The following is a 25,219-nucleotide window of genomic DNA, read 5'->3' as shown; positions in this document are numbered from 1 at the left end:
TTGACCCTGCCCGCTCTCCAAAGAATCCTTTGTGCTAGGACTTCTCTTTGGGACCTTTGACCTCTCCCTCTTTCCCTGCCCAGTGGTTCAAACCATACCTGGTGTGATGGTCAGTCTGTCCCATCCCAGGAGAACCAGAGTCTCCTTGCTCAAGCCTCCTTACTCCTCCCCAGTTGTTTGGCCCTAAGCGAAGCTCAGTTTTAGGCACTTCGTGGAAAGGCCCAAATACTCTTCAAATAAGAGAAGAACGACAACTGAAGAGATGGTTGAAACCCAGTTTATTAGACCAGAGGCATGCGTCACCCGTAGCCCTGCCTGCTGTTCTCCATCCGGTGCACACCCCTTGGCCTTGTTCCTGCTTCCCTCTGGAGAGGTCTGATCTCCAAGGAACTTCTAAGAACCAAGAGCTCCCCCAACATCCCATAGCCTCACTCTCTAGCTCCAGGCAGTGCACAGGTGACCTGCCACAGGTCCTGTTCTGGGGTTGGAGACCAAGAGACAGTTGGGCGGAGAAGGCCTGGGAAGGGGTAGGGCTCTGGCCTAGGAGGAGTGCCTGGGGGAGGGGGCATGGCAGGCCCTCTACTTCACTCATTTCTCATTAAGATAGGAAGGGAGAGACAGAAGAGCAGAGCTTTCAACTTCCCCTCTAAACCTGTATTTTTCCCCACCATTACCAAACCATACCTCACCAGAAAATAGAAGTGGTGGGCTTAGGTATCAGGTGAGGAAAGGAGGCTGGGCACCCAGAAGGAAGGAAAGGTCACTGGCTGAGGACCTGAACTTCTGTCTCTCCAGCTACAAGACTATAGTTCCCCTTGTCTCTGACACCCTTGGCTTGGTGTGCAGAGCAGATCTCCACTCCCTGGGCAGGGTCTCTTTCCGCAGCTATCCCTTCCCTGGGGAGGCCACAGTCAGCCAGGCAAAGGGCTTTGTGATTGTGAAACAGGGGAGGGAATGTTAAGGCTACGGGAAGGGCATAGGGTGCCCGGGTTGGGGGCAGAGGGTGAGGCCAGAAAGAGGCAGAGCTTGTGATTCACAGCTTCCTTTATGTCGCCACCGAGACAGTGCGAAGGTTACAATGCGCGTGTCGTCTCCTTGTGCTTCTCAGAGGGATGTGTGTACACAGTACAGACACCAGGGGAGAGAGTCCAACTCTTTATACAGGCGAAGGCATTCAGAGACCAGGGAGGGAGTAGAAACACAGAAAGGGGGACTTGGAGCGGGAGGATGGTTCTTAGAGACAAGAGGGGATGGGGTAGAGACAGACAGAGTTAGGGGAAAGTATATACAGAGATATAGCAATATAGAGTCTGTATCATATAGAAATAGAAAATGCAGATGAGGTTGTTGAGAGAAGCAAATGAAGTTGGGGGAGAGGACTTGGGAGAGTTCCATAAGAAAATTTATGGATGCGGCCCTCCGCAGGGGCCCCTGGGAGAGGGACCAGTGAGGTTAGGCACCAGTGTCCCTCTCCCTGAGCTGGAAGCCAACCAGCTGGATCTTTCATGGGACAGTAGAGGAGTGCTACCTCTTGGGATTTCTCTCCAGCAGTTCTGGGGTGGGGGTGAACTTGTAGGTATCAGGATGTGGCCTACAGCACCAGGGCCACATCTTCTCCCCATCATCCACTTCTTCGGGGTATTCCCATCCCCAACTCCCTAGATAGAGACTTCACATGTAAGGGGGTGGGAATGGGGACTAGGGTCTTAGTTCTTGCCTGGAAATTTGCGGTTGGGGGGACACTGGGCTGAGAGGGTCTCTTAAGGCTGGGGAAGCCTCCCCCCCCCCCGCAACTAGCCCTCCCCTTCAAGGTACATTCTCTGATTCGGGGCCAAATTCCAGACCCCAAGGATCCCCTCCACCCCCCACTGGGAGGGGCTTTGGTGACTGGTGGCAGCAGAATGTAGGTGGACAGTCAGATGACAGACAGCCAGACAGACATAATTCAGGCTGGGAGCTGGGGGAGGCAGCATGGAGCAGAAAGGGGCAGCCTGAGGTCACCTGCCCCATTCTCTCTTTTTAGTTTTTAGTTTTTTAGTTTTTTTAAAGTTTTTTTTTTTTTTTAGATTAGTTTCAGTAAAAATAAAAAGAACGGGATAGAGGCAGGGAGAGGGCTCTATGGTCAAGACTCCTTCCTCACCACAGACAAGAGGAAAGGACTGCCCAGGAGTGGGGGACTACCTTGGGAGGGGGGAGTGAGTCCCCAGGGCAGATGCGGAGGGGCGCAACTGAGGGCCCCCTTATTCTCCTAGCCCTCCCCACCTAGGCCTTTGGTACGGTGGCCTGCGGGGCTCAGCAGGTAAAGTCCTCAAAAGTGCCTCGGGCCGGATGGTGAGGTAGGATGTTGGCAGCATACGTCATCCCGGCAGGATGGCCCCGGAGGCTCTCACACGGGTTCTAGGGGAACGGCACAGGACAGGGACTGGTTATCAGAAGGGCGACAGGTGGTGCTGGGGCTCGGGGGAGGCAAAGGAGAAGAGGTGGCGAGGGGGGTGGTCCTGGGGCTGGGGGGGGGGAAGGGGCGGGGCCGGAGGGCACCCCTCTCTTGTTCCCTCACATGTCTTTTGACGTCATCCAGGCTAAGGGCCACACCCTTGTCCGCGCTGCTCCTTTTGGCCTCCTTCTGGCACTTTCCTCTTCTGCACAGCTTGTGCTTAATGACCTGAGACAGAGGTGGGGTGGTGAGTGGTTTGGCAGGCCGGAACCCTGCAGCGCCTGTGGCCCCACCCCCACGGCCCACCCACAATTACCTCATAGGCGTAGTCAAAGAGTTCCAGTACTGTGAGGATGCTGGCCCCAATGAACAGGCCCATCTGGCCTCCAATGTCACCTGCAGGGGAGGGGGCACAGGGAGGTTAGTGGTGTCAGGACACCTTGGAAGCAGCAGAGCTTACTGGGACAGGGACAGTTAAGTCGTATTTGCAAAAAGATCCACAGCCTTTGCACAGAAGGAGCGCAAAGCGATTCTGGTGGGGTTTATTTTCTTCTCCGTGCTTTTCTCCATTTTTTTTTAAACTTTTCTAAAGTCAACAGGTGTTATTCAGAAAATACAAAATACCCCAACATTCATTTTCCGGGTAAATTTTCAAAGGCTTATGAAAGAGTCCCCCCTTCATGCCCACAGGCCTGTCTCTACCACCTTGCCCTAAGAGAAGGTTCAGCCCCCTCCTCCCACTATATACCAAGACAACAGAGTTTGGGGAAAGGACCCGGGGGGATGGCAGGCGAGGAAGGAACTTGCGGGACAGAGGTAGGCAGCCTGCTTTGGGTAGTAGGGTGTCACGCCATGCCCATGGCATGGGAAGGGGACAGTGCCATGAGCAGCTCACCCAGGAGCCCTGCAATTTCATAGGCCTTCTTCTGCTCAATAGTCTCATAGTTGAGGACTTCAAAGAAAATGTCCAGCACCAGGATGTTCTCCCTGCAAAGGGGTTGGGGGAGGAGACCTAGGTTCAAGTCACATCTCTGTCCCTTACTAGCTAGGTGACCTTAGCAAGTTATCCTCTTTGAATCTGTCTCCATGTCCATAAAATGAGATGTCGATGGGGGTACCTGCCTTTTAGGATTGTTGTAAGGATTAAGTGTGATGGCACCTATGAAAAGACACTCCGCACACTGGCAAGTGTGGAGTGACCCCAGTTGTAGCAGTGCGGATGAAGATAGAGAATGAAGCAAGGAGGAAAGAGAGGTGCTTCCTTTGCTTGCTCCAGCTAGATCTGCCCTCCATGCCCACCCCAGACTCCTTGGTTGCCTTCTCCTTGTTATCTCAACCTCCTCCTGTCTGCTGGCCCCTCAAAGCCCCGTTATACCCTTTACAGTCCCAGCCCAAGGGCCCTGCCCTGCACAGTTAGAGCCCTTACCCTATGTACTGCTCAGACTTGTTGAACTTCTTGGCCAGGTACTTGGCTGACGCTTTGCTGGGGATCTTGACCATGGACAGCTCCTTGCCATAGCGGGTTAGGTTGCAGGGCATTTCACACACACAGTATTCCTGGTCCTTCTCCACCAGGAAGTCTGTGCCCGACCAGGTGAGAGGCACCAGTTGAGTGGGGCTCTTCGGCCAGCACCTTCCCAACATGAACATCCTGGCCCTGTCCAAAGGAAGCCTGGATCCCCTTCTCTTTACCTGACCTGTCCTTTGCCTCGGCCCTTTGCCTGCCCTGTGCCCACCCTGTGCTGATCCTCACCCAGCCTCCCCATGGATATTTCATAATCCTGTATCTCACTGCTTCAGGGCCCTTGGGGGTCAACCAGCTGAGGTGTTGACGAGAGAGGGTGAGGGCCCCTCCCGGGTGAGCCCGGTTCATTTTTCACAGGGGCCTCTAGAGATGCCATTCCCAGCCTTGCTGAGGTCAGACACAGGAGAGAGAGTTCAAGTGAAGCCTGATCCAGGAGTTATCTGAAGCTTCTGGGAACTTGGTCTGAAACCCCCATGCACGTGGCTCCTTCCTTCCCCCAGACTACCCCAGGACAGGGGTGCTCACCCAGAGCAGGATCCGCACACTCCTTGTACTGTTCTGGAGTGCAGTATGGGGCATCCCCTAACAGAGGAGAAAAGACAGTGGTGCAGGATGGAGATTAAAGGGGTCTTCTGATGATGGTGGTATTAAGGGCCTAGAAACTGGAAACTAGGAGAGGGTGGGAGGGCAGGACTAGCCAGCCCCCAGTCTGTCCTGAAGGTGACCCGCCCCACAGTCCACACCCCTCTTGGATGCTTTCCACACTTTCTGACGGGTACAGTCAGGAATTGAGGTCAGAGGGACAAGAGCCATAGGAATATGGACGGGGCTAGAACTGTGGTGGGGAGAAGCCAGTTAATCTTGCTTCCGTGTTGGCAGGTGGTTGATATGCATGGGGAGCTGGTGAGAGGCAATGCAGGCTGAGGGGCCCCAAGACTGTGTCTGGAGCTTTGGGGCCTGACCTGGCATGTGCACCATGCGACAGTTACAGTTCTCCACCAGGTAGCGTGTCTCACAGTCGATGCGGCAGGCAGTTATGCTGTAGGAGTCGAAGAAATCCGAGTCCATGGTAACAGCTTTGCAGGTGCCCCAGGGCGGGGGCAGGTAGATGAGCTGCTGGGAGAGCCGGGGAGCTGGGGGGTGTGGGGACTTCTCCCCGAGTCACCTTGATGGACTTGTCTGACAAGATGCAGAACTCAGGAGTCCTGCCCCCTCTCCCTCTGCAGACTCTGAGGGTCTCAGAGTTTACAGAGCATTCCTGTTCATTCATGCTTCTCACTAGTCAGACTGAAACCCAGACCCTAGCTCACCCGTCCCTCCTGTATTGATTGCCCACCACTCCATCTTGACCCCTCAACACCCCACCCTGGGACCAGCCTCCCGTGGTCCTCTCACCCGCTGCTCCTGGCAGGACACAAAGGTCTGGAACCCTGGGGCCACACCAAAGCCCAGCTGGTCGATGAAGGGAGGTTCATCCTGACTGTGGATCTGCACTTTGATGCCCGCTTCGAAGGACGTCTCATCTATGGGAATGAGGGGGGTGTGTATCGGGAAGGCTTCTGACTCCCTAACCTCCTTCAGAGCTGGGGTCATGCCACCTCTCCTAGGAATAAGCACAGTGCACACTGGGACGGGGAGAGGGGTTAGTCTATGGGGCCCATCCCCAGGATCCTTTTGGGTTTGCTAACTGCATGCTGCCCTGATGAACCCTGCAACCTACATACTTTTCTTATCTGACTTCAGCTATGCATCTCGGCGTTTCATATTCTTTCCCAGACACTATCTATTTCTCCCTCTCCTTTTCTCTCTTCTCCTCATGTCTCTCAGCCCCATGGCCCCCTGGGACCAGACTAACGGCAGACGGCCCAAGAAGAGAGGGAGTTATTTATAGAGCGAGTGGCGGCCACTGATGGAAAGGGATGGCTGGTTACCTTGGAGAGTAACTGAGCCAGGAAGGGGGAGCCAGAGAACTGTGAGGGTGGCAATCAGGTAGACTCGGAGATGGAGATGGCAAGATGCTAGGAAGAAGGGAGGAGAGCCCAAGTCCTGCCTCAGGTCCCACAGTAGAGCTCAGGAGTCCCCTGGTGGAGGCTGATGACTAGGGCCATGGGAAGGGGTCTCAGAGAGAAGTGACATACCAGTCTCTCCCCATACGGGCAGGTACTCGTCCTGCTGGATGTCCAGCATGATCTCCAGCCCATTGCCAGTCCCACCCTTCATGGTCTTCAGCCGTGGACGCCCATCTCGGCCCGAGTTGAATGTGTAGCACTTTCCATACCGTGTGAAGACCTGGTGAAGGCAGAGTGAAGAACCTGAGAGTCCTGGCAGCGCCCCCTACCTACCAAGGGCTGTCCCCAGACCCCTCGGCCGCTCAGCAATGATTCCTTCTATGTAGCCCATTCTCCATTTGTCCTCCTCCTCACTCATTCGCTGCCCTTCTTTGCCCTGCTCTGTGCCCTGGAAAGCTGATCCTGATGGAGTGTGCTGTCCGTGCCCCGTTGTCACTTGGACAGGCTCTGGGTTCGGGATGGCCACTGGGAGCTATCACTAAGGGATCAGAGGGCAGAAGGAGACAGAGATCCGGGTGTTCATCCTTTCCCACCCTTCTCCCCTCTGAAAATGTTCTGGCAGTGGTTTAGACCCTGTAACGACAGACCCTGCCAGGAGGGCTCCCCGCATAGCACCGCTGCCTCCCTGTACCCCTTTAGCTTGTATGTGACAACTTCCCACTATCACTAGGTGCCTCAGGCCCCTTCAGGCAGAGTTTCCTTAACTCTGCCCACAGCTCTGTAAATAGACCCTTTGTTCAAGTCTTTTCAATTAGACTATCCGAGTGGCAGTCTTTTTCCTGCTGGGACCCTGACATATATACACCTCCATCACCAGGATCCCGTCACTGCCATACTCCTGGTCCCTCCTTGAGACTCCCTCCTTGAGGCCCCCTCCTCAGGCCCAAGATCCTGGGGCCTTCTGAGATATGATTTCTCTTTTCCTGGATTTTGCCCCAGGCATCTGAAATCTTGCTCTCCCCGAGATCCTTCCCCCAAACCAAGCAAAGCTTTTTAGTTTTCTCTAGCAAGGAGCCCCTTATGTCCATCGTTGTCCCATCATCACCAGAACCTGAAAGCGGACCTAGTTGCCATCCCAAGGACCATGCTCACCCAACCACCAGCATCTCCTCTCCCAGGATTTGGTACTGAGCATTCAGGGCATGGTATGCTTGGAAATGTTTGTGCAGAACTATGAGGGCCTCAGAGGAGATCTGAGCCCTGGGGGCAGTCTCTCCAGCCCATCCCTCAGAGCAGCCCTTATCACAGCTCTGACCACACAGACACGGAGAGAAGAGTGAACCAATTCCTTATGGCCCTCTCCCTGCTGCTTGCCTGAATGTTTCCAGGTTCCCACAAATGGGGTGAGTATGCTTTGACTACTGCTTGATGGTGACAGAGTCCACAAAGCAAGTCAGAAGGTCTACAGACACAGCCCAGGGAAAGAGAAAGACAGTGTTAGGCCAGACCAGAGCAGTGGGGGTATGTGGAGGTTCCTAAGAAATAGAATCCCTGTCCCCTTCCCCCTTCCTGAAACAGCCTCCTCCCCCATTCAGAAAAGAAAACATGTGCTCTCCTCTATTCTGTGGGTAAGGCCCAGAGATGAAGTAGAGACAGAACTCCAACAACTCCCAATCCCCCAGCCCCACAAGGAAGTTTTGTGGCACTCAGTCACAGGCTCCAGACGCACACCCACGCCTACCCTCCATCTGGAAGGTGAGGGACCCCAGGTGGCCCAGAGCACCAGCCCTGCCTGGGCTGAGGGCTGTGAGGTTGACCAGCGGACTGCTGCTGCCACCTGGTGGTTCTATGTGAGAAGTGTTCTACCCTCAGGTCCAGAGGCAGCTAAGTTGACCCCTTTGTTATCCCACGTTCCTGTATTTCCCGGCCCGCCTGAGATCCAGTGGCCAAAACCTCGAGGTCCCTGTCTGCGGTTGGTCCACAACACACTGATGACAGCCACCTGCTCCTGCGCTATGGACGAGGTGGAGGATGGAGGGACAGATGTGGGGGAAGGGAAGGCCAGGCATCTGGCACCTGGAGGGGGCAGGAGAGGAGTCGGGCCAGACAGAACTGGAAGCTGAACTGGGGAGGGGAGGGGGTGCCACTTGGTGCCTCAGCAAGGACCCTAAACTCCAGAGTGGGAGGGCAAGCAGGAGGCTGACTCCCACTGAAGGCTTCCCTGGGCAAGAGGATCCCTAGTCACTCAGAGCTGGAGGGGAAGGGGAGGATTTAGAGGAGGTCTGTTGTTCTCCCTCAGATACACAGACACACACACACACACACACACACACACACACACGGTAGGAGGAACACTGAAAGACCACATGAGGATGCACTGACATCCCTGCTGTGGTCATTACTGAGAAGGGGTGTGGTGGGGTGGAGTTGGGGGCTGTCCCCACCCCTCCACCTCCCTTCCATGCTCTTCTTCTCTGCCTCCAGAGACCAGGTTATACCTGCCCCAGCTCCAGTCCAGGGGTGACAGTCAAAATTGTTAAGGCCAGGAATAGGTACCCACCATCAGACCAGAGGTTGACCCCAAAGACAGACTAAGGTCCTAGGCCCTGCTTGATCGCAGGGAGGTCTGGGAAAGGGCTGGAGATGCTGGAGAATATTCAGGGAGACACCAGGGGCCTCAGGGTAGCCGCTAATTACCAACTAGCACAGATGAATTTCAAGATTCTAACAGGAAGAGCAGGACGGCACAGACCCGAAAATAGCAGCCCGGTTCCAGACCCTGGGGCTCCCGGGGCAAGCTCTGGCCAGGTCTCTCTGAGACAGGTCATAAAGTGTGGGTGGCCCAGGTGAGGCAGGGGAGGTGGTCACCAGCCCCGGCCCCAGGAGGCGACAGTCAGGGTGTGCCATGTCAGACACGCTTAGGGTGCTACGCCCGGCCCGGGCCCCCACTCACCACCGAGAAGTTGTGAGGGCCACAGGGCCCCCCGCAGTAGGAACAATAGAGCAGCATGTCCTCCAGCCGGTGGCAAGAGCGATTGTAGAAGCGGTGCAGGTTAAAGGGCTCCCCAGAGAAGGCCTCAGGCCCCGGTGGGGCCAGAGGCACCCCAGGGTCATCACTTTCATCCAGCCCCAGCATGGGGGCCAGGTAGAGCAAGTCGGGGTAGCTGAGCTGGGACAGCCGCACAGCATTAGTGTTGCAGAGGGTGACCGCCGGGAAGGCCAGCTCCGTGGTGGCCACCTCGTCTAGCAGAGTCACGTGCGGGTAGCTGAGGTAATAGGCAACGCGGTCCCCTACCTGGCACAAGAAGGCACCCAGTGCCAGAACAAAGGCCACTGCCCACAGGGCCTGCCTCGGCCCTGGACCCCCCTCCACGAAGATGTGGCTGGTGCCATGCAGGGTGCAGCTGTTGGCAAAGGCCACCAAATCCATGGGCGAATCCCCCTCTCTAGCCTTCTTCCTCACTGCCTCCTTTTCCTTCTCTTCCTCCTCTTCTGATTCTGACTTGTCCCGCTGCCGCCGCTGGTGCGGACCCCAAACATCTCCCAAGGGCCCTGGGGCTTCCTCTCCAGAGGAGAATGACACAGAGCAGAAGATCTGGATGGGCATCTTCTCCAGGGGCTTCCTGGCACTGGGGATTGGCAGGTGAAGGGAGAGACAGATGTGATCTCAGGCAGGGTCCGGCAGAGCCAGCCACCCAGACCTTCTGCCAGGTCTCCTCCGCCCCGCCAGCCAGCTGTCCTTCTCTGCCAGGGCCTTCGTGGCAGTGTGGCTGAGATGGGGCTGAGACTGGGCGGGGCGTGGGGAGGAGGACCTGCCTGCTCTGCCACTGGGCGGGCCTCTGGGCTGATGAATAATGGATGGCGGTGGGAAAGGGAGGCTGATGGAGGGGAGGGAGCCCCTTTCCTGTCACCAGCTCCAGCAGGACAGAGGGGGTTGAAGACAGTGGAAACCCTAGACAAGCCTAGGGGCTCCAGGTGAGATGGGACCTAGCAGATTCCTTTGCTCCCACAGCCCAGAGCCACAGTCCCTGCCCCTCCCCCATGACATTCAAGCTCCCTATCACCATCCCATCGGTTCCTCAGCATCTCCCTTGGTCTTCCTGTCCCAAGTCTGGGTCCTCGCCCCCATTCTCACCTGGTGCAGCCATTTCCCTGAGGTATCAGAGCCTCTGCACTCTCGGCTCTCTCAGACCTCTAATTCCTCCATGACTCCCCCTGATCCATAATCCTCCCAATTATTTCACTTACCATATACCCCCATCATCTCCCAATACACACATAAGACCCCAGTTCCCTTTCAGTCACTGCCCTGACCCCAATTTACCCTGTTACTTCCTGAACCCTTAATTCCCCTGTAATCATTGCCTTGACCTCCAATTTCCCTCCCGCCAGTCCCTGACCCCATTTATCCTCCCCTGCCTCCCCTGATTCTGGCTCAGCTTCAAGTCCTCACCCTCCCCTGTGCTGAGCAACACTTAGGTCACTTTCCCCTCCTCCACCTTTCCTTTCTGTGGCTTGGGGGGCAGCCCAGGTTCCATTAGCAGAGGTCTCTCACTGACCACAGACTCATTTATGGCCAGTTCCCGGCACCAGTGGGGGGAAGGACCCTGTCTCTTGCAGCTGAAAAGCTTCCTGGCAGACCACCACTCCCCCTCCCAGCTTGCCCACCCCTCAACGTCCAGGAGAGGAGTTCGAGGAATTCTGTCTGGTAGGTGGAAGAAATTGAGATCAGAGAACACTGCTAGGTCAGGTGGAGAGTGTCAGGAACCAACTCGGGGTGTTCCCCAAACCCTCAGCCTCATACATACCCCTGGCTGCTCAGTCTCTGAGACTTGCCCCCAGTTTACCATTCTCTGCCCCCAGGCCCCTGGCCCCTCTGTGCGCTCTGATTACTCAGGGCCAATGATCGAGGAACTTGAGCCACAAGCCAAGTCTCTAGGGCCTAGAAGGTGACCTGAGGGGAGGAGTGGAAGGGAGGGAGAGAGGGGAAGCCTGTTAACCCTTCCTTTGCAGGACCAGAGGTAAGCAGTGGAGGTCAGATGAGTCTACTGGGCCTTGCCCTTCCTTAACCATCACACAGCCTCAGACCTCCTTCCCCCTCCTTTTCTCCCCCCCCTCCCTGCTCCCACACCTCTTCCCTTCTCTGTTTCCATGCAGAGACCCTGGAGTGTGTTGGAGATTGGAGGCAGGGTGCCAGATGCCAGCAGAACTGACTAATATAGGACCTTTGGCCTCAGCTTTGCTGCCAGGGACACAGAGGCCCCAGAAGAAGAGCGGTGTTTGAGCTCTGGCCCATCTCCATCTTTCACCATTGCCCTCAGACTGGCCTCCACCTCTTCTGCCTAAACAATGGCTTTCCAACTGCTCTCCCCAATCCCCTGCCTCCCAGTAGTTTCTCCCCACCTTATATAATTCTGACCATTCTCCTGCATAGAGACCTTCACGCCCCAGTGCCTCTTGGTGAAATCGCCTCCATCGCAAGAGGAGCTATGAGGCCTTTGCAACTTACCTTCCAGCCTCCCTTCCCCAACCTTCCACAGCAGTCTAGTGCCTAGCCACCATACCCTTCTCCCATTCTGCATACACACAAGGCTCATCCACAGCTCCATGCCTTCCCTGGACTCCATCTGGAGAATTTCTACTCATTTTTCAAGACCTTACTCACATGTTACTTCCTCCAAGAAGCCTTCCCTGATTGCACAGGACAAAGTTAGTACCCACTCAGGACACAGAATGAGGGGTCCAAATCTGCTCAAGCCCCTTCAGGCATGAGCAGTGACCAACAGCTTCTTGAAGACAGAGACCGTGAAAATGAAAGAGCAAGACCCAGGGACCATGTTAAGAAACTAGAACCAAGAAGACCAGGAACACCCAGGGCAACCAGAGAGGTCACTCAAGAGATGAGAAGAAAGATTACTGCCCCCCAACCCCCTTTGACTGTGGTCCTCAGGCTTCTTCTGTATGAATTCATGGGTTCCTTTTCTGTTTCTGGTCCCGTGTGCATTTTCTCCACCTGGGCACCCCCCTCCCAGACCTCAGCTTCTAGAAGGCTTTGCCTGTCCTCAGGATGTGTGTTTCAGAGGTAAGTTCTAGGCCTGGGGTGAGGGCGGGGAAGCCACAGCTGCCCGTGCGTTCCACACCCACTAGAGGGCATTGTTCCCCTCCTTCAGACTTCTGGCCGGAGAGGTAGGTTAGACTTCCAGAGGGAAGACACCAAGACAGGGGACAGACACTTCCACCACGAGGCTTCACTAGAGAGAAGGGCACGCGCACACACAGCAGCTTCAGAGGACGGCAAATCCAGCATGGCAGGACACTTCTTCCCCCACACCAACACAAAGACCCACACTGCACACCTACACATCACTACACACAGCTGCCTTGTGGGGCAACAAAGACACACACACACACACACACACACACACACACACACCAACCACATTTCTTCCCTCCTCCATCCTCTAACATTCTCTGCTACCACATCTTGTTCCAGTAGACAAATCCAAAATTTTCACAGTAATGGGAGGTAAGGAAAGTATCAAGCAGCACACACAGACCGCCCCCCCCCACCCCCAAGCACACACAGAGGCCCCAGGAGAAGTGGCCAAGCAGAACGCAGGTAGGGCGGCACTCGATTCTGAACCCTCTGTCCAAGGATGCAACCCTTCCCTGTGTCATTCCCTACCCAGCACCGCTCTTAAGCTGTGTGTGGCGACTCAGCGGTTTCTGACTTTCTCCACATGTCTTTCTAAACTCCCTCGCCCTCAACATCTGTACAATGTTTCATGCTCTTCAATTAATATCTCATGGGATCCTTATACAACCTAGTGAATTAAGCAGGTTTGAGTAACTTCACCCCCCCCCCGACAAATGAGGAAACTGAGGCACAATGATCTGTTCAAGTTTCATGGAGAGCAAGTAATGGGCATGAGACTAGGATTAGATCATCCCCCTCCAAATCCCTTCCTCCTTCTTCATTCTTTCATTTATTCATCAAATATTTACTGAGTATCTACATACTGAGGACACATGAAGAATACATAGGGGCACCTGGGTGGCTCAGTCGGTTAAGCAACTGAGTCTTGGTTTCAGTTCAGGTCATGAGCTCACAGTTCGTGAGATTGAGCCCCACATCAGGCTCCATGCTGACAGGGCAGAGCCTCCTTGGAATTCTCTCTCTCTCCCTCTCTCTCTGCCCCTCCCCCATTCCCTCTCTTTCTCTCAAAATAAATAAACTTAAAAAAAAAAAGAATATATAAAGGACCAGGATCTTGCCCTTGTGGAACTTACTGTCTGATGGGGGAGACAGACACCATTTTCTAAAAATTGCAAAACTAAATGTTTAATCGCAAACTACGATAAGTGCTATGAAAAAAATAATATGCTCTATGGGAGTGAATGACAGGGAGATCTGACCCAGCCTTGGGAATCAAAGCAAGTTTCTCTGAGGAAGTGATGTTTTAATTGCAATCTAAAGAATAAGGAGGCATAATTAGGTAAAGGTCTGCATGGGGGTGGGGGGGAGGCAGGGGGAAAGAGTATTCTAGAGAGCAGAGTCATGCAAAGGCCCTGAAGACCACGGAAGGAGAGAGCTGAGCAGAGGAGGATGTAGTTGGAAAGCCAGGGCAGGGTAAGAACAGGCTGGAGGAACATGCAGGACCCAGACCTCTCAGGGCTTTGAAGGCCACAGCAAAGATTCTGGTCCAAGGACAATGGGAGGCACACCGTGGGAGAATTTCAAGTGATCAGAGCAGTGTTTTGAAGAAAGGACTCTGGAGTGGCCAGAGGGGATGCTGGAAGACCTGTTAGGAAACGATTTCAGGGTCTAGGTAAGACGGTGAGTAGTGGGCTGGCTTGGTATAGGGTAGTAGGGTAGGGATATTTGGGAGGCAACAATGGCAGGTCTGATTAAGGGCGGTGAGGGAGATGGGAGTGTCAGGGATGATTTCTAGTCTGCATAAGTGGCTGTATGGTGGGGTGGCTCGCTAGGCCAGAACACAAGGCAAGGACTAGTTTGGGAGATAAGATGATGAATTTGGCTTTGCACATGCTGGGTTTTTGGAGCCTTGGGGACATCCAAGTAGAGATGTGAAGTGGGAGATTGGTCACTGGTGCTGAGGCTGAGAGGAGAGAGCTAGACTGAGGCATACATCTGGCACTCGCTGGTGTATAGATGCTGACTGAAGTCATGCGTGAAGATGAGATGGCCCAAGAATAGAATAGAAAGTGAAAGAAAGAAAGAAAGAAAGAAAGAAAGAAAGAGCAAACAAGCCTGATTTGTCAATATCCACTGAAGCTAAACAGAATCCCAACCTGTGACTTAACCACAGCTCCTAGTTATATACCCAAGAAATGAGTACCTATGGCAAGCAGAAAACATAAACAAGAATGTTCATGGTAGCTTTACTTATAATAGCCAAAAAACTAATAGCAACCCAAATGTCTAGCAAGAGTAGAATGGATAAACACATCTTGGTATATTTATATAATGAGATACAACACAGCATTGACAAAGAGCTAACTACCACCACACCAAACAAGATAATCTCACAGACAAAATCAAAAGCAAAAGAAGACAAGCACAAAAGTGTGTATGGAGGATACATATACTCTAGGAACGTCAAGAACAGGTGGGACTTGTCTGTCCCGACAGAAGTCAGAATAATGGTTAACTCTTATGGGACAGTATTGACTAGGAAAGGGCCTAAAGGAACTTTCTAAGGTGCTGGAAATGTTTTACACTTTTATGCCAACGTAAGTACATACTGATGTAATACGTAAAATATAACATTGTGAGATACACCAATGCAGGGGCACCTGGCTAGCGTGGGTAGGGCATGTGACTCTTGATCTCAAGGTCATGGGTTTGGGCCCCACACTGGGTGTAGAGATTACTTAAAAATAAAATCTTATATGTAAAAAAAAGATACACCAATGTAAAAATGTACTAATGAAAAATTCATCAAGTTGCACCATTAAATTGTGCCCTCATGATTTGTAAAAAGAGAAAAGCTTGGGATTGAGACTTGAGTAGTGCTGACATTGAACAGCCAAGTTAAAGAGAATGAACTGGCAATGAGACAGAGAAGGAGGAACTAGACAAAGGAGGAAAATCGAGAGTGTGTGGGTGTCAGGACAGAACGGTTTTAAAAAGAGGAGGTGGTCAACCATTTTTGAATGTTATTGAGAGAGTAAGGATAAAGAACGTTTGCAGGATCTGGCCACATGGAGGTCCCTGGTGGCCGCAGCTAGAACCATTTTGGTGGAGTGCTGGGGGCAGGCAGATGGCAGCCTGAAGCAGATTGAAGAGGGAGTTTGAGATGAGGAAATGGAGACAGTGGAATATATACATCACTTTTCACAATTTTTTCTGTGAAAGGAAGCAGAGAGATAGTGTGCGAGCTGGAGCTGGAGGGAGCTGTGGAGTCGAGAGACCTTTGGTTTTGGTTTTTATCTTAACCTCAACCCTGATACATAGCAAGTGCTCAATAAATGATAGCTGTCGTTTTAGCTATGTATTTCTAGATGGGAGAATCATAAGCATGTTTCAGTGTCAGTAGGTAGGTTCCACTGGAGAGGCAGAGACCAAGTGTAGAAGGAGAGGCAAAATCTTTAGGGTAAAATTCCTATATAGGTAGGAGATCAGATGGAAAGAATAGGTTGAGATTTTCAGCCTAGATAAGAGGAATGCTCCCCTCTGGGGATCGCTGCCCAAAGGAAGGGCGAGTTCTTGGCTGAGGCTTCTATCTTCTGAGGCTTGTATCTTCTCTGTGGAGCAGGAGGCAAGGTCATCTGCTGAGGGTGAGTGGGGCGGCTAGGAAGGGCGGCTGTTTGAGATGAGTGGAGAAGTCTGCAGTAGTCATTGGGAAGAGCGAGGTGACCAGGAAAATACAATGGGGCTGCCAGGTGGCACAGCAGGCCCATTTCAGGATATTGATCATGGGCACAAGGTGATTTCAAGCTGGCCTATTGTGTGACTTCCTCCGGTAGAGCTTGGTTGCCCTAGAGCCACCCTGAGGAAAGCCAGTGGTGGGTCTATCTGCTAAGGTCGGGATTTGGCCAGGTGGTGCAATGAAAAGGCAGAGGAATCAAGAGACTTGGTGTGGCCAACCTGAGTCTGGGGCTCCTTCTCCTTTGTACCCTTTTCCTTCCTGCCTCCTGCTTCTTTAGAGAACACGGCAAGCTGGGAAGCCAGACACCCTCCTCCCCCCACCACCCTGCTCCACACATCTGCTCCTACAGTCACACACAAAGAACCTGGATCTAGAAGATCTGAAGTCAAGGTCCCACTCTGGCATTCACTGGCTATGTGACCTCAGACAAGTCACCTAACATCCCTGAGCCTCAGTTTCCTCATCTTTCAAGTGAAGATATTAATATCTTCCTGCCTCCCAGAATTGAGGACCATGAGCTAAAGCAAAGGGAGTTTGTATATTGCAAAGCTCGACTGGAAGAGATGATTAATTTTGCTGCTATGTGCTCTGCATGCAACCAGAGGTTTGCCTGCACACAAGCTCCCTCCCACAACCACACTGAGCGGCGTGTGCCCCCATGTGCATCCACACACGTCCACCTCACCTAATCTACATCCCCATTCTCTCATCCTCAGACCCCACCACGGAGGTGCACATGTGTGCTTGCCCACTTGGGGCCCACATGCAGCGAATGTGTCATTAGGAAGGCTGAGTTGACTGCTATTCACGGTCAAGGCCACTGCAGCCGTCTCACCCCTAGGAATGTCCCCAGCCTGGCCCGATGATGTGACATACTGATTAGAGACACACAGCACTAAGCTACACAGCCCCACTTCCCAGGGCCCCCGGGACTGCAGCCACATCAAGGAGGTGCAGATGAGAAGGGTGAGAAAGGGTTTTCTTTCCAAGAACTCATAGTAGCTCAGAAAAATCACAATTTGTCCTCCCTTTCCCTGGGGGGTGGCCTTAGAAAACCTGGGATGCCAGAGTCTCTGTCCTTAGAGTTTCTTAAGGGAACTTCCCTCAAGGTGAATACACAGCCTTTTTGTGCTCGTTTTAACATTTTCCACAAGGAAGGGGCACCTGGGTGGCTCAGGGGGTTGAGCGTCTGACTTCAGCTCAGGTCATAATCTCACGGTTTGTGAGTCTGAGCCCCACATCAGGCTCATTGCTGTCAGCACAGAGCCTGCTTTGGATCCTCTGTCTCCCCGTCTCCCTGCCCCTCCCCTGCTCACACACACTCTCTCTCTCAAAAATAAATGAAAACATATATATAATTTTTTTTCCCACAAGATGTCTGATCCATGTGTCCAGAAAAGTCAGTACCATACATCCATTCCACACATGGGCCAGCATGGGCTTAGCTAGAGAGTCCCAGAGGCTGAGGGAGGGGCTGCCCCCAGGCAAAGAAGAATTTAGCAAACTCCTTAGAGCCCCCTTTCCTCACAGGAAATTGGGCCTAGAAGCTAAGAAGTGAAGCCAGATGAAACTATGCCTAAAATAGAACCCAGGGGTCCCCATGCCCAGCCTCGCCCTCTGCCAGAACTAGGCATCACTTCTCATTCTTGCTGTCTGCTTCCCAGTTTGGCCTCCCAGAATCCTCACACAGGAGTCCTGACTGGGAGGTTCTCAGCCAGAGGGTAGAAGTTCCTGGAGCAGCCACCTCAGACCTACCGGGAGGGCAGGCTTGTGCCTAGGGTGCCTGGCTGGAGGCAGACAATGACCCCTGCTGGAGAGCAGGGAGCTGTGCATCTGCTGGGGGAGGATGGCAGCGGGTGGGGGGTGGGGGTGGAGAGTCACCACACATTCTATGAAAGTGGAGTTTCTCGGGTGCCTGAGTGGCTCAATCAGTTAAGCATCTGACTTCAGCTCAGGTCATGATCTCACAGTTCGTGGATTGGAGCCCCGCGTGAGGCTCTGTGCTGACAGACCAGATGGAGCCTGCTTGGGATTCTCTCCCTCTCTCTGTCTCTGCCCCTCCCCTGCTTGCTCTCTCTCTCTCTCTCAAGAATAAATAAATAAACATTAAAAAAAAAACAAAAACCCTAGAGTTTCTGAATAGCTGAGCTGGCCTGGGGAGATTGGAAGGACTCCACCCAGATGTCGAGGGTCCTCTGGTACCAGTCACATTACTCCCTGTTCCCTGAGGCTTCCTTTGTCACTGTCGCCACTCTCTAGGCTCTGAGCCTCTCTGGGTACCACACTTAACTCCCAGCTCCCTGAGGGCAGGGACTGGGTCTCTGGCACCCAGCATGGGGCCTGGCCCTTAGAAGGGGCTCTGTCACAGTATGAACCAAAGTTGAAGCATGCTCAGAAGCAACCTCCACCCGCAGCAGAAATGGGACCTCCCTGCAGGCCTCCCTCTGCTTCCCAGATGGATGCATACCAGGTGCAGCAGCGACCATACCTTTGAGTTTTCTGCAGGCTGGGGCAGGAGAAAGGCCCAAGGCTTGGAGGTGCTCCCTCCACCCCTGCACTTCCGACTCTGCCCCCAGAGGCACTTAGTTACTTACATCAATTCCCTATTACTTTAGCCAACAGCCGAGAGATCAATTAACTTAGAGTAGCCTCTTAGCTGGGAGAGGGGTGGAGTCAAGAATGGCAGGGGAGGAAGAAAGGACAGGGAGAGGAGGTGAGAGAGGAAACTACGTTATCCAAAGGATGTTTGTGAGAGAGAGACGGAAAGAGAGGGAGAAACCCCAACCAGGGTCCCCGGGATTCTTGCACCTGGCTCTACTCCCGTCTCCTCCCTCCAACCTCAGGCACTTCTGAGGGAGGGAGGGAGGGAGAGAAGGATAAGGCTGGAAGGAATGCCCTCCTCCAAAGTTAACTTCCCCGCCTCTCCGGTCCCTCTGCAATCTGTGCATGCTCCCCGTTAACCGCCTCCCCCCCCCACCCCAACAAAGACCACTGGGCCTTTGCCCCCGGGCAGGGTTGCTCAGGACCCTGCTCTCTATGTAGCAGTCTGGGCAGCTTTTCCCCTCAGCAGCCTCTGTTCCCTGCTAGCTGGAGGGAACAGACTCAGTGAGGTCTGAGCTGGTCTGAGCTGCTATGCGGTGGGAGGGGGATGAGGCAAGCCAGGGCGTGTGGGTGTGAGGGGTGTCAGTGAAGGGGCAGAGCCAAGTCGGGGATAAGGATGCTCCCATGCTAGCCCTGGCTCTCTCTGGGACCTGCACCCCGGCTCAGCTTGCTATAAGATGGGTGCTCCCTCCCCTCTCCAGGTCCCAGGATCACCCACCTACACCCACTTCTTGTATCTGCTTCTTACCCCTCTAGGTGATCCAGAAGAGTCCTGTCCCCTTCCAGAATCTTAGGGGGATTTCTGTGCCTCTGGGTCCTGGCGGGGGGGGGGGACTCCTGTAGGCACCTCAATCCCTTATCCCCCAATTCCACCCCCACCTGAGAGAGAATACTATCTCCACTGCATACCCACCCCAAGGATTTCCATTTTCTGCCCTCCCCTTCCTTCTCTTCCAGGGTCCAGAAATGAATTCCCCACTCTCTCTCCCCCAGGCAAAGGCTCTGGGTCTCAGCTGGAGGAGGGGGGTGGCATAGGGCTGACTGGGCAGCCATCTGCCAGCCCCCTCCCCTGGTGCTGTTCAGCATTCCAGCCACACAGGCGCTCCCACTGCCAGGGACAGATAAGGTGCAGCTGGAGGCTGGCACCAGCTGCGACTGTGCTCACTCCCTCCGGCCCCCACCCAGACACTGGCAGACAGCTGCGCCCCTGGTCCCCCTCCACGGAACCCCTGCCCTGCCGTGGCCTGGCTGGCCTCGAGCTGGGGTGGGAGAGAGCGGAGCCTCAGACCCTGTTGCCCTGGCAACGAAGCACCCCACCTCAAAGGAAAAGAAGTGGACAGGGAAGACAGGGTCCTTGAGAGTGGGTCTCTGGTTGCTCTTATGGTAGCTCAGGAGAGAGCCGCTAATGTCTACCCTCTGCCCTCTGCCTCTTCAGTCCCAAAGAGTTTCCAAATCAGTGTCTCCCAGATTTAGCCCAGGTTCCCCAAATGTATTCCTACTCTCCAAAGCCGACTCAGCTACGGCTGGGGGATGGACCCAGCCAAACACTCCGTGACCGCCAGTCCATCCCCTACGGTTGAGCTGGATTCAGAAGCACGTCTGGGGGAAACACTTATCACTGCAGACCCCTGCTGGAGAAGCTGGGGTCTTTGAGGGACCAGAATATGCCCTTCCTATGCCCCCTGAACTGTCCCCCATGAGCAAGGTTCTCACTGTTGGATAAGCTTTGCCCTTGGAAACCAGGAGAGGAATTCACATGTACCTCTGCACGCTATATTTTGCAAAAACTGTGAGCCAGGGCTTGGATTCCTAGTTAGAACCTCTGTTTCAAGGCAGCAGAAGATGCCAGGGCTGTCTCTCCGGAGCTCTGACCCAATAGGCAAATGCTTTCTGTCAGTGCCCTGTCTGTCCAGGGGCTAAGTACATACCTCTTGGCCTAGCAGAGAATGGCAAGGATGGAGAGGCAGATGTTAACTATTAGACCAAAGAAGAAGAGAGAGAAGGTGGAGCATCAGGCAAGGAGTGTCTGTGCCCCTTAGTACCAGGGAGCTGGAGGAGAGGGCCTGAGCCCTTCCTTTCCACTGGGGAGATGTCAGACATGGATTCACAACCAAACTCCCATGTGTGTAGTAACATCCCTATTGGCGGAAGTGGTATAGTTCCTGACAGGGAAAGAGGCGGGCAGGGAGGTCTATGCGAGAGGGTGGAAGGAGGGGTTGAGAGGTTTGGGTGCGGCCAGATTCAGGGTCAGGTCTTTGACATGAGCTCAGAAACATCCAAAACCTAGTCTTCCCTGGCGACCCAGAACCAAGAGGTGCCAGTGCTGGGTCTGCAGGTTACTAGTTCTTGTGTCACCCCTTACCCCAACCCCAAGCAAGAGGAAGAACTCAGATTGTTCCAGAGCTTTGTGAACCAGTCATATGTCCATCTGTCTACTTAGAATTGTTCCCTCAGATAACATGGACCGATCACAATTCAGTATCTCCAATTTCACGAACCGAACATGTCTCGGCATCACCACTTGGAATCTTTCTGGGCATGAGGGACAAATGGAGCCTCAACTGAACACTTTCTATGGACTAATTAAACCGCCGCTTTACACCTTCTTGGGTTGAGCCAAGTATTCTGCCCACCGTCCAGAATTACAAGCCATTCAAGCTAATGGGTTTTCTCTTTCTTGCTGGTCCCTTCTGCCTGTACACTGGGTATGTTACAGAGGAAGGCTCTGCCTTACTTCTTCTACCTTCGCCTGCTTCTACCACCCATGTATATACAGTTGGTGAGCCCGGGAACCCTTTGGTCTCAGGCTCTGGAGAATCCAGGACTTTCCTGTTTCGAGGAAGGAAAGAGGGAAGTGGTTAACGCGCCATTCTAGGCTCCCCGTTAGCTTGGCTCGGCAAGGAGTGTAGTCCTGCAACCTTTGTCCGGCAGGATTGACAAAGGCACATGAAGCTGGTCGGCAGAGCAGGGCGTAAGGAAATTGGGAATCCTTGTGTAACCTCAGCAGGAGAAAACAAGCATGGCCACAGCTCCAACATTTCTACACAAGCAAATGCAGTTCATGCTCCCATAATGCTGGGAGGAAGCAGGCAAGGAGGGGGGGAAACGGGCAGGAAGAAAAGGGAATATCTGAGAGCGGAGAATTGGGGGCAGGCATGGATAGCAAGGGGGTCCTAGGGGAGGCTGGGTTTTCAAAGAGCAATGATCAGGATTGGAAATGGATACAATGACTCCAGGGCCAACAATACTAACAAAGAGTACACTTCATTGGAACTTAATGAGACATGAGTTCTAATCCTGAATCTGTCACTAACCAACTACGTGAACTCAGGCAACTCATTCTACCTCTCTGTGCCTCAGTTTGTGCATTTGTAAAATAGAGATAATGTGGCTGTTTATCCAGGGGATTGAAGGACAGCCTACAAAGCATTCTGAAGGGTTATAAGCATCGTTCTCTCATCTGGTGTTATTTTTCACACATGGCTCCAGGTCCTCTGGGCCCTTTCCAGCCTGTCTGGTTGTAACCGCTCAGGAATCTATAGGACTTGCCCAGGATTACCTGGCACATGAGATGCAAGTCAGTTCCCCTAACCCTCCTTGGGATGCTGGCTTTGAGGCAGCCCCATCTGTGGGGAGTGGTGTGTGTGTGTCTGTGGGGGCATCTCCATTGTAACGAGCAAAGGGATGAAAAAAAAAAAAGCAAAGGGAACTTCCAGTTCAGCCATGACTGTGTACCCCAAATAATCTCTCCTTCCTCAGACCCTGGCTCTGTGGGTCTTGCTGGCAAAGGGGGAACCCGATCGGACAGTATGTGCATGTGTATGCGTGTGTGTGCATGTGCGTGTGCGTGTGTGTGTGTGTGTGTGTGGACAGGGGTGGCACAGAGAGAATTACCTGTCTGGCTATTTAAGAGAAAGCTTCCCTTACTTCCCAGTTTTTTCAGTGCTTCCCAAACTTAAGTCCAAATCACCTGCTAAAATGCAAATTCTGATTCAGTTGGTCAGGGGAAGTGGAGTAGCTAAGTCCTGCAGTTCTTTCAAGCTCCCAGGTGATAGTCCTCAGACTTCATTTCAAATAATAAGGCTTACCCACCACCATGTCCAGCTCTGACACCTGCAGCCCACACAGTAAGCTGTGAGGTCAAAGCCATGCCAGGGCGTGTGTGTGTGTGTGTGTGTGTGTGTGTGTGTATGAGTGCGTGTGTCAGCCTGATGTGTGTTATGCACTGTGGGCCCTCTTTTCTGCCATCGTGGACACAAGGTGATGCTCAGGCCCTCACACAGAGCACACGTGCCCCTGTGCTGAACTAAGTCCCGTTCGGACAGAAGCAAACCCCAGGGACCCACAGCTTCCTCTCCCAGAGTAGCAAGCTTGATGAGAGGCCCTCGGCTCCTAACCTCCTCCTCTGGGGGCAGGGCTGACTCATGCCCCACACCAGGGGACTCACTCACCACCTTGAAGTCTTCAGCGCTGCAGACCTCCCCCCGGAAGTGGCAGGAGAGCAGCATGTCTCGAATGTCGTGCCCTGCACGGTCATAGAATTCCCGCATGTTGAAGGGCTTGGGCTTGAAGCTGCGGAAGTTGGCCTTGTCCTGCAGTATCTCCAGCTGCTTTTCATCTGCCATCTGTGTGTCCGGTATCTCATACCTGGAGCCCAGGGGTGAGCAGCGCATGGATCAGCATGACCTTCCATTCATCCCTCCACTGGGCCTCCGGTGTCCCATACCCAACCTCGGTGGGGGGGGGGGGGAGGGAGGAGGGTAGCAATCAGCCCTGGGAAGCAGGCCTGGGCATAGGCACAGGAGAGCTGGGTGTGTCCAGAGGACCTGAACCCCGGGGTCTGAGAAGACAGTAGGATCTGCCGTGGCCGCATGGGTAAGGGAGAGGTGGGCAGAGACATCAAGGCAGGAACTATCTTTATACTACAGTCCCTACCCTTTAAAGATAGAGGAGAAGATCAAGACGCAGCAGCAGGAGGGTGGCAGAGGTCATTCCAGAGAAGGTGCTAATGTCTCACAGCTCAGGCTGGGTAGGGGCAGAGCTGTTTGGGACTATGCTGGGATCAGAGGTTGGGCTCCCTCAACTGCGTGCTCAGCAGCACCCCAATTCCTTTGCTGTGAGTGGCAGGCTTGGGGGGCCTAGAGGACAGGGTTGTCCGGGCTTTACAGCAGGTTTGGAGAGGCGAGCCCCCTGATAGGGGTATCCGGGAGCTGGGATGCATGCAACTCCAAGGAGCCCGGCTAGCGCTAGCGGATGGGTGGGAGCCGCCCACCTGTTGTTGAGCAGGGCCAGCAGCTCCCCAGCGTGGTACAGGTCATTCTTGGAGACTTGGCTGAAGCGGAACTCGTTGAGATTGCACAGCGTGACGGCGGGGAAGGTGAGCTGGGAGGCAGCCACCTCATCGAGCTTGGTGACGTGGTGGTAGTGGAAGTAGTACTGCACTCGCTCGGTGCACACACACAGCAGCACAGCCAGCGAGCCCAGGAAGCACAGGGCCCAGAGCGCCCGCTTCAGAGACAGCCGTTCGTAGGAGAAGATGTGGGCCAGGCCGTGCAGCGTGGAGCTGCTGGCGAAGGCCTGGATGCTCACCGGCTGGACGCCACCCACCTCTTCCTCCTCGGCCTTCAGTTCCATCCTGGCCGAGGGGGTCCTGGGGAAGGGGGGTGGGGAGGCTGTTATTGTCCTGAGATGAGAGTACACCTGGGGGGCCCTGCACGTGTGCCCATTCGGAATCCCCGTCACCAGAGGTCACTGCCCCTGGGGCAGGAGACTTCCCTCTGTGTGTGAGCCCAGAGGTGGCCGGCCAAGGGACACACTCGTAGAAGAGGGTTCCTCCAAATGCGGGGGCACAGGGGTCAGCTCAGGCCAAGAGAATGCCCTCCCAGGAAAGCTTCCCAGGCCAGGGGAGACCCCAGATATAGTCATTGGAGGGCGAGAGGGAAGTCCCAATATTTCCACAGGCAGGCACAGGAGTTCCCTCCAGATGTGGGGTCACTCTGGGACAGGAATGTCCACCCCATCCTAGAGACGAAAACTCCCCCAGATGGACAGAACCCAGGGTCAGGAGCTCCTGGCCAAGGGTGTCCCCAGGACTGAGCTTTCATCTGGCTGAGCTAAACCTGGGCTAACCACCCCCCCGCCCCGCGAGGTGGGGAGGGGCCCAGCCCGAGTCCTCACCTGCGGGCGTCTCCAGTTCTCCTAACCGCGCAGGCTATGTGTGTGTCTATTTGGGGTGGGGGGTGGAGGGCAGCCGGAGGTGGATGCATGGGGGGGGGGCACGGTTCCCTATGACAGCTAGCTGTCCCCGCCCCGGACGCAACCCCCCCACCAGTCCAGCTTCTCGACGCAGCCAGATCCCCTGCTCGGCCCCCGCCCCCCTCCCCAGCCACCGAGCCGCCCCAGCAGCTGGGGAAAAGCGAGAGGGGAGGAAAGTCTCGGCTTCGGGGCGCTGGGGAGTCCCGCAGCCAAAGGCGGGGGTATCGGAAACCCACCTGAGGGGGCTTCGGGAACCCGGCAAGCGGCGGCGGGTCCTGGGGCGCGGGGCCGGACTCGGGCTCAGCGCCGAGCCGCGGAGGGGCTCATGGCCCGGAGCCGGAGCCCGCGGCTGCCGCGGCACGCCGCGCAGAGCCCTGCAGGGAGCGGCCCGCCCGGCCCGGCTCCGCTCGGCTCTGTCCGCCCGCCCGCGCGCGCTCGCTCGCTCGCCTCGGCTCGGTCCGCCCGGGCTCGGCGCGGTGCGCGGTGCTCTCAGCCCCGGGAT

The 25,219-nt window shown here is 54.5% G+C and overlaps 1 protein-coding gene across 2 annotated transcripts; it reads right to left on the bottom strand.

Annotated features, from left to right (window-relative positions):
- Positions 1–2,076: 2,076 nt before the first annotated feature.
- Positions 2,077–24,112, bottom strand: ASIC1 (acid sensing ion channel subunit 1). Of its 2 annotated transcripts, XM_032593969.1 has the most exons (11): positions 23,735–24,112; positions 22,914–23,109; positions 6,098–6,248; positions 5,355–5,482; positions 4,922–5,072; positions 4,485–4,541; positions 3,861–4,014; positions 3,330–3,421; positions 2,751–2,830; positions 2,558–2,662; positions 2,077–2,397 (listed from the first exon to the last, which is right to left on the bottom strand). In XM_032593969.1, exons 1-11 carry the CDS (start codon positions 24,094–24,096, stop codon positions 2,293–2,295), a joined length of 1,581 nt encoding a protein of 526 aa, XP_032449860.1. In that variant the 5' UTR covers positions 24,097–24,112; the 3' UTR covers positions 2,077–2,292. The 2 variants fall into 2 exon arrangements, with proteins under 2 accessions (XP_032449860.1, XP_030178420.1); XM_030322560.1 differs by lacking the exons at positions 22,914–23,109; positions 23,735–24,112 and adding an exon at positions 8,922–9,575.
- Positions 24,113–25,219: the final 1,107 nt, after the last annotated feature.

The sequence above is a fragment of the Lynx canadensis genome, chromosome B4, assembly GCF_007474595.2.
Source record: "Lynx canadensis isolate LIC74 chromosome B4, mLynCan4.pri.v2, whole genome shotgun sequence".
In the NCBI taxonomy this organism is placed as follows: Eukaryota; Metazoa; Chordata; class Mammalia; order Carnivora; family Felidae; genus Lynx; species Lynx canadensis.
This window is presented reverse-complemented; position numbering and strand designations above follow the sequence as displayed.

Coding starts and splice junctions, on each gene's coding strand:
- ASIC1 (XM_030322560.1), bottom strand. CDS start 9,575: ATGCCCATCCAGATCTTCTGCTCTGTGTCATTCTCCTCTGGAGAGGAA. Junction 4,542..4,921: donor TCGCATGGTGCACATGCCAG/GTCAGGCCCCAA, acceptor CTCCTCTGTTAG/GGGATGCCCCATACTGCACT. Junction 4,015..4,484: donor GTGTGCGGATCCTGCTCTGG/GTGAGCACCCCT, acceptor GGTCGGGCACAG/ACTTCCTGGTGGAGAAGGAC.